Raw genomic sequence first — 8,565 nt, forward strand, 5'->3', positions numbered from 1 at the left:
GAACCGACGCACTCCCTTCTTGGATAGGGACTCTTTCTTTTGCCAACCCTGGTGATAAATTATAGTAGGGTTTTTGTCTCTTAACATGTGTGGTGGCCAACATTCCACAGGCTCTTTCCTGATAACACGGAGGCCGTTGGAGCTGTGGTCTGTTACTTTTTGCCCCCTCTTCGCAAAACCACATGTCAGAGAGAGTGACTGGCTTCTGAGTGTACGAGCAGACTCACCCCGCATGCCAGCTCTGTCAAGACAGCAAGACCAAGAAATCTTTTTTTTTTCTCTTGTAGCTTCAAGGCAGGGTCAGCAAATGCTTTCTGAGAAGGGCCAGAGCATAAACATTTTCAGCTCCGAGGGCCATATGGTCTCCGTCGAAGCCCTGCTGCTGTCACTGTGTGAGAGCCACCCAGACTCCATGTAAATGGGTGCATGTCTGGCCTCCCCTACAGCTTTATCGGCCCTGAAACTGGAATTTCGCATAACTTTCTATCACTTTGTCTTTTGGATGCCATAGGATAGGACTCTTAATCTTTTTTCCACCTGTTTACGAATGTCTGATAACTATTCTTAGGGCTAGGTGCCAGAGGCTCCTGCCTGTCATCCTAGCTACTCCAGAGGCTGAGAGCTGAAGATTGCCGTTTAAAGCCAGCCCAGGCAGAAAAGTCTGAGACTTTTATCTCCAATTAACCAGCAAAAAGCTAAGAATAGAGGTGTGACTCAAATGGCAGAACATCAGTAGCTAAGGGAGAGCTAGAGGCCCTCACAAGCCTCAGTACACCTACCCTCTCTCTCTTTTTCTCTGTCTCTCTTCTCTTACTCAGACACGCAGGCGCACGCACCCACGCATCCTCAGTTGTTCATTCATGGGCTGTACAAATGCAGGCAGAGGCTCACGTCTTGTCCTGCTGGAAGGAAGTGACCCAGGGCGACCTCAGCAGCAACACTAGCGGGGTGTTGTGGGGAACAAGAAAATGTTTGAGTTTCAAAACCCTGAAACTTCTATTTCTCTCAGCTTTCTCTTAATGGCCCATATGGATTTAACATCCATGAGTGTACCCCAGCCTTTTTTGAACCTGTTTACATTTTTAACTCAAGAGCTTCTGAGAGTAATGAATTACATCTGTGACAGTACGCCATGAATGGGCAGTATTCCCCTTCAATTATTCTAGAAACTGCAATAGGAAAATACAATTCAGAAAATAAGGTATTTGTGGCCTTACTATTTAAAGGGGTGCTGTTGAGCTTTTCTATTCTGCTGAGAATTGGGCTGAGAACTTCAGGGCACTGTGGAGCCAGGATGCCCCTATGTTACTATAGGTCACTTCCCAGTACTCACAGCGCCACAGTTGTCTGTCTGTCTGTCTGTCTATCTGTGTCTGTCTATTTATATTTGGTCTTGAACTTAGGGCCTCAAGCTCTCCCTTGGCCTTTTTTGTTCAAGACTGGCACTCTGCCACTTGAGCCACCACTCCACTTCCAACGTATTGCTAATTCATTTGAGAGAAGTCTCACAGACTTTCTGCACAGGCTGGCTTTGAACCACGATCCTCAGATCTCAGCCTCCTCTGTAGCAAGGATTGCAGGCTTAAGCCATCAGCACCCATACAGTTTTATTGGTTTTTTCGGTTTGTTTTGTTTTTGCCAATGCTTTATTCAAGGTGGGTTCTAAGAGGAAAATGAAGGGTAGCTCAGTGAATGAAGTGGGGGTTTTGTGCAGTCAGGGTGGTTGGGGCTAACTTAAAGCTTTCAGAGATTCCCCTGTCCTGTCCCCAGTCTGATACCCATGTCAAAGGGGGCTGTGTTTGAAATAAGACTCTTCTCTTCCCTCTTTCAGGAATACTTGGACCTCACTCAGCCTCTCGAACCATATTCACCTTGTTATCCTGATCCAAGATGAAATAAAACGTCTCTCTTCCCTTCTTTCAGGAATACTTGGACCTCTGTCAGCCTCTCGAACAGTATTCTCCTAGCTACCCCGACACAAGGAGCTCTTGTTCTTCAGGAGATGACTCTGTATTTTCTCCGGACCCCATGCCTTACGAACCCTGCCTGCCTCAGTTTCCACACATAAATGGCAGCATTAAAACATGAGCGAATGTGTTTTCCTGTCCTCAGCCAGGAACCTACCTACACTGAGCATGGAGGCCAGGCTTCCCCGAGCCTGCCGCCTCCACTTGTATATACGGATCAGAGGAGTCAAGGATTGGAAATGTAATCGGCACATGTGGAAAGGGTTCTACAGTTTGAAAACATGTCTTCTTTGCCAGGAGAATGTTTCTGGAACCATGGACAGCCGCCATGTCACCCTCTGACCCACCACGGGGACTGGCTAGGACCCAAATGGACTCAAGGCAGACACCCACTGCCTTCCTTGTTAATTTTGTAATAATTGGAGAAAATATATTTCAGCACACACTTACAGAGCACAAAATGCAGTATATAGGTGCTGGATGTATGTAAATATATTCAAATTATGTATAAATATATATTATATATTTACAAGGAATTATTTTTTGTATTGATTTTAAATGGATGTCCCAATGCACCTAGAAAATTGGTTTTTCTCTTTTTTTTTAATAGCTATTTGCTAATTGCTGTTTTTAGACAGAATTTCTTAATTTTCACCTAGCAGAGGTGGGAAAGATACTTTTGCTTTCAGGGAAAATGGTATAACATTAATTTATTAATGAATTGGTAATATACAAAACAATTAATCATTTATAGTTTTTTTGTAATTTAAGTGGCATTTGTATGCAGGCAGCACAGAAGACTAGTTAACCTATGGCTGGAACTTAACTAATTGTCAGATCCTTTGAGAAGAGAGAGATTTAGAATATATGACTAATCTGGGGGGAAATGGAGTTTTGATTAATTTGTGTTTAAACTCTGCTGTCAGATGATTGTGCTTAAACATCCTAAATGCCCGTGTTACAGGAACCCATTTCTAAGAGGGTGTTTGGTTTTGGTATGCAGCTCAGTCTTCAGGCCAAAGCAACAAAGATTCAAACTGGTCCAAATGACACCAGCGTCCTCCTTCAAGATGCCTTAATCCAGTCTTTGAGTTTAGACACCTCAGTGGAAATGACAGCAGAATGGGTTCTGTCCGGCAGCTGGCTTTCTGCCCTTGAATTGTGCATTTCCCAGATTAGTCTGTGCTTTCTCCCATGGATTTTGATCATGGTTTCCAAGTTCTCTGGCATCAGATAATAGCCTTTGGTGATTTTCGAGCCCTATCAGGGAAAATTGAGACATAAGGATCATTCTGCTGAGAATGTGGAGAATCCTTCCATCTTCCTATGGGATTGATTGCTTCTGTCTACTTTAGACGAGACCTCACCGAAAGATCTGGCCTGATACCAATATCAGCCTAAGTACCACCATGTCGTGAATTCCATATTAACATCTGGTTTGCCTTTGGCAACACCTACTCACTTTGCTATAGCCACGCTACGTGAATGCAGATCACACTGATTTTATGTGTTACAAAATTGGAGAAAAGTATTTAATAAAGCCTGTTAATTTTTATACTGACAATAAAAATGTTTCTACAGATATTAATGTTAACAGGACCGAAATAAATGTCACGCAGCTTATTTTTTTAAGACTTGTGTCTTACCAAATGGCTTCCTCTGCTGGGGCAGGGTGGGGTGGAGATGGTATACTGGGTGGAGTGAATTTGGGAAAGACAAAGCTGAAGGCTCTTTAACACTAGCTGGTGTGACTCGCACAGGGGTTGAGTAGGACCAGCGGTCTGGGGACAATTGGATCCAGTAGAAAAACCAGAAGTTGCTTCAGCCCTGGCTGGGTTGCTTACCTGTGTGCCTCGGGGGGCGAGCCGTGGTTCCTTCCTGAGTCTTAACCTGTTCCCTGGGTAAGCAGCAGGACAGAGCTATAGAGCATGCGGCAGCGAGGTATTGAAGAGGAGGAATGCCCAGAGCTCCTGCAGCCCAGGGACCTCCAAATCTTTCTGGTTGGTTTCATCATGATTTTCTTTTGGGGTCCGGTTGTGGGGCTTGAACTCTGGGCCTGGGCGCTGTCCCTCAGCTCTTCAGCTCAAGGCTAGCACTCTACCACTTGAGCCACAGCGCCACTTCCGGCTTTTTTCTTTTTGCTTATGTGGTGCTGAGGAATCAAACCCAGGGCCTCGAGCATGCAAGGCAAGCGCTCTACCACTGAGCCACCTTCCCAACCCATCATCATGATTTATGGAGAGTAGACTGTACTTTGGATTTTCCCAAAAGAAACATGGATTCTTTTTTATTTTTATATATACCACTCAAGATGCCAAAGAGAACTGAAGTGGTTTGCTTGTGTGATTCCATGTCGGTACTGGGGCTTGAACTCAGGGATGTGTGCTCTCGCTTGGCTTTTTCACTCAAGGCTGGTACTCTACCACCCGAGTCACAGCTTTGCTTATGGCTTTTTGCTCATTTATTGGAGATGAGTCTCGTGGATATTTTTTTTCCAGGCTAGTTTTGAACCTTAATCTTCAGATCTCAGCCTTTTTGAATAGCTAGGATTTCCAGTGTCCTGCAAGAAATGAAGTTTTGCCGGTCAGTTAACACATGGATGGATGACCCAGAAGGCCAATAAGTCTTGGAAGGCTCTTCCTTCTTCCCAAGACAGAGGGAGGAGACAGGCTTCTTCCCCTTCTTCGCCCCCCAACTTCAGCCACATTCTTGGCTGGCATGAAATGATGCTGTCCCTGGCGGTGGAGTGAGGCTGAGGGTTTCACCAGGCCCAAGGAGAATGCCAACAAGAATAGCCCTGTTCTGCATCTGCCATGCTCCTGTGCTTCCATTTCTTATTGGTAGAATTATGATCCTATTAAATGATTCAAAGACAAGGTGTATGAAGCTAGGGGTGTAGCCCAAGGATTGTGTGTTTGCCCAGAGAGCCTGAGGGCCTGGGTTTGTTTCCAGTGCTGTAAAATAAGGCACGTGAAAGCCTAAAAGTAGTGTCACCTGATAAGCACATGGGCACAAGGCAATTCTTATCTGAATCAGGCCTGTGTGTGTGTGTGTGTGTGTGTGTGTGTGTGTGTGTGCACGCGCATGTTCGTAGTCAGGATTGTCCCACCCAGGTGTATGTGTAAGCTGCTATCCATCTACCTTAGCACTTCCCACTGTTGCCAGGATTACAGATAGGTTCCATCTCTATCAGCTTCCTTCTAGGAAAATGGAGTCTTTTTCTGCCCAGGCTGGTCTACAATGACAAACCTCCCATATATACATATAGTCTCCCACAGTTTGGGAACACAGATGTGCACCACTGCACCCATCTATGGATTGAGAAATGGCCTTTGAGAAGCCATCACTACTCTCAGCATTCTAAAAGGAAAACACCGTACCCCAGAGCAAGCTCTTCCCATTTCTCCTCCTGGCTCATATGCTGTGTGTAGATTTCCTATAAGAACTCGTACCATATGTGGCCCTTTTGTGTCTTGTTTTCCTCACTTAACACCTTATAGCATGTATTATTTACCTCATTCCTTTTCATTCCCAAGTTACAGTCTGTTGTGTGGCTATACCATTCATCCATTGATAGACAGTTGGGTTGTTTACTAGAGAAGTGTTTGGTCACGTGTCTTTCTCTTGGGTAGATGCATAAGAGCGGAATTGCTGGGTCATATAATAATGGTGTCTAGTCTTTAGAGGAAATTGCGTCATTTCTAAAACATCTGCATTCTGTATATTCCCACTAGCAGCGTCCTGGTTTCTCCATGTCCTTGCTAACACTTGCCATCGTAGTATGGCATTGTAGTGGATGAGGGAGGTGCCTTCTCATGGGTTTAATAATTGGGGAGAAAAGATTCCCTACCGGAGTTTACAGAAGATACTTTGATGAATCGGTCTGGTTTCCACAGGTACAAAGTGGCTGAGATAGCTGAGAAGCCCTGTGGGTCCTTGTGTAGAAAGGCTGGAACACTGGTCTATTCCATGTTTGTCATTTGGGGTCAGGGAGGAAGGAAGCACAGCCTCGTGATTCAAAGACTCTTCCTAACTGCTTCTCTACCTCAGATCCCAGTATTCTTCCAAATACAGCCTAATGACCTTGAGCAATCCGTGGGGACTGATTAATGCACCATTACTTATGTATGCACATCAGAGTCCTTTTTACCCAGCCTGCATTTTGATGTCGTTTATTTTTTGATGTTTTTAGAGACGAAGGCACAGTTTATCTTCTCTCACATTTCATCCCCAGGAAGCCTTGAAGTGACTTGGCTGTCTATTCTGGGCAGGGATAGCAGGTTCTAAGTGACATTCTGGAATAGCGCCCTACCTTGTGCCTGTTTTCCTGGGGTTTCCAGGGAGTTTGAATGAACCCCTCAAAATTGCCTTGCAGTCCTGTTTCAAAGGTCTCATGCCCTGGATAGACAGTGAACAGGCCAATCAGTGGGGATCACTGAGAATCGCCATATAAATAAGTCCATAATTAAAAAACAGGAGATTCCTGCAGGTTTGCTAAGTGGAGGTCCCAGAGCATGAAGCAGGATTTAGCTTAAAACATATAGATAGGCTTTTTTTTTTCTTCTGTGCCTAAGAAGGCTAAAATTTCTTGTCCTTTTGGAGTGGGCCTTCCTTTTCAGGCTCTTTGTCTTCTTCCCATTCTTTTGTTGAAGACAGTTGAATGAATTCTATCTGTATCCCTTGCAAGTCAAAATCCAAAGCCCAATGTCCTTAGAAATGGACAAGGCACTTAAGATATGAACAAATTAGGAACAAAAGAAGGTTGGACATATTGGTGCATGCCTATAATCCAGGCACCAAAGGTTTCTTGGTCTGTAAATATGATGACAAATCATCTCTATATCAAATGGTTATGGAGTTAAATAACTTTTAACTGAAAAGCTCCAACAAGTATATGCTACACAACACTCAAACAGTAGCTGCCCTATCCATCCATCTATCTTCTGTCTGTTATTTACCTACCTACCTATCCATTCATCTGTCAATCACCGTTTATCATCTATCACTTATTTCCACTTTTCTCTGGATATAATCATACAGATATGTGTCTAACTATATATATATATATATATAGGTATATAAACTATAATCTATAAATATTATTGCCATTATAATTGCTAGTCAGTTGCAAATGAGACCATGGTCATGTCTCTCTATATTTTAAATAGTAAACATCTACCGTGCTTTAAATCATTATCAAAAATCATGAAATTAACTGGGCGCCAGTGGCTCACGCCTATAATCCTAGCTATTCAGGAGGCTGAGATCTGAGGATCACAGTTCAAAGCCAGCCCGGGCAGAAAAGTCTGTGAGACTCTTATCTTCAATAAACCACTAGAAAACTGGAAGTGGAGCTGTGGCTCAAGAGGTAGAGTGCTAAAGAGTGCAGGGACAGCGCTCAAGCCCAGAGTTCAAGCCCCACGACCGACCAAAAAAAAATCATGAAATTATGTTCATAACATTCAATCTATTATGTTCACCTTTAAAAACAACCATTTGTTCTACAAACACAAACCTGTCAGTCTTAAAGGGACAGTTACATACTATGAGAATAGCATGGACCACGTAAGTGGTCCATGTGGTTCTAAAGGCAGACTAATGATGGTGGCAGAGGTTCCGGGGTGGGAAGGGGCTGCAGAGGGGAACTCTCTGGGCCCAGGTGGTATAGTGACAAGAGAATCACAGTGAGTATCAGGGCAGGAGGAAATCTCACATGGAAAACCAGGCTTAGTGCTGGGTTGTTGAAGCCTTGGGACTGTGTATCTCAGGGGTGTGTCTCCCTTTGAACCTGTGGGAGACGTGGATCTAGCCCGGGTCACCCTGAAGGGTTGGAAAGGCTGTGACAGACCTCTCCTTTCCACAGGGAAGTTCTTCAAGGGCCTGGTTGACCACAAGGAATCTCATTCTTCAGTGTTTCCCATAGAAGATGGCAGCTGGGCCTTCACCCAAACTCGAGGTGGTCTCTTCACATTGGATTGTGACTCGGTGCCTCTTGTGGGAAAAGGTTGTGTGTGACTCTGCACACATCAGCACAGCAGGGCAGGAAATCAGAAACCTGCTCTCTTTTCTGCCATGGTCTTTTCTCTCCAGGAGTTTGCTTTTCTTACAGGATGTAGATGGAACCCAAAATGCACAAGTCTCTCATCCATTGCTAGCCGTCACCCAGGGGCAGCCAACGCTGTGAGGGAAATAGTAAAGTCAATATACTAAACCAAAACCCCTGCAGTGACTCACTAGGCTGGATGTGTGGGGGAACCGTGATCTGCTAGGCGTAGATCAGGAGCGAACGCACCACGGCCCACAACCAAACTAACCCTCTGCCTGCTTGTTCTGCTGTTAGCAAGGAGACATTTGAAAGTGGTCGAAGAACATGTTTAAAAGAAGATAGAACTTGAGACAGGGACTAATGATATAAAAACCCCAATTTCAGAATCCATGAATAAAGATGTATTGGTGGACCATGCCCACTCATTTACATAATGCTCGTGCTGGCTTTAATGCTATCAGAATGAGCCCGAGAGCAGAGGCAAAGCTGAAAATACTCACTACCCTCCACTTCTCCTTAGGAGTTCCACTAGCCCGGCTTATGTAACGAGGT

At 44.5% G+C, this 8,565-nt stretch overlaps 1 protein-coding gene across 3 annotated transcripts in view; it reads left to right on the plus strand.

Moving 5' to 3' along the window:
- Fgfr2 (fibroblast growth factor receptor 2) overlaps positions 1-3,574 on the plus strand; it is a 107,767-nt gene extending 104,193 nt beyond the window's left edge. For all 3 annotated transcript variants that reach the window (XM_013021965.1, XM_013021966.1, XM_013021967.1), the window contains one exon: positions 1,924-3,574. In XM_013021965.1, coding sequence (XP_012877419.1) covers positions 1,924-2,088 — 165 coding nt within the window. In that variant the 3' untranslated portion in view covers positions 2,089-3,574. The remainder of the gene's footprint in view (positions 1-1,923) is intronic.
- Positions 3,575-8,565: the final 4,991 nt, after the last annotated feature.

This window comes from Dipodomys ordii, unplaced genomic scaffold, assembly GCF_000151885.1.
Source record: "Dipodomys ordii isolate 6190 unplaced genomic scaffold, Dord_2.0 Scaffold58, whole genome shotgun sequence".
Lineage (NCBI taxonomy): Eukaryota > Metazoa > Chordata > Mammalia > Rodentia > Heteromyidae > Dipodomys > Dipodomys ordii.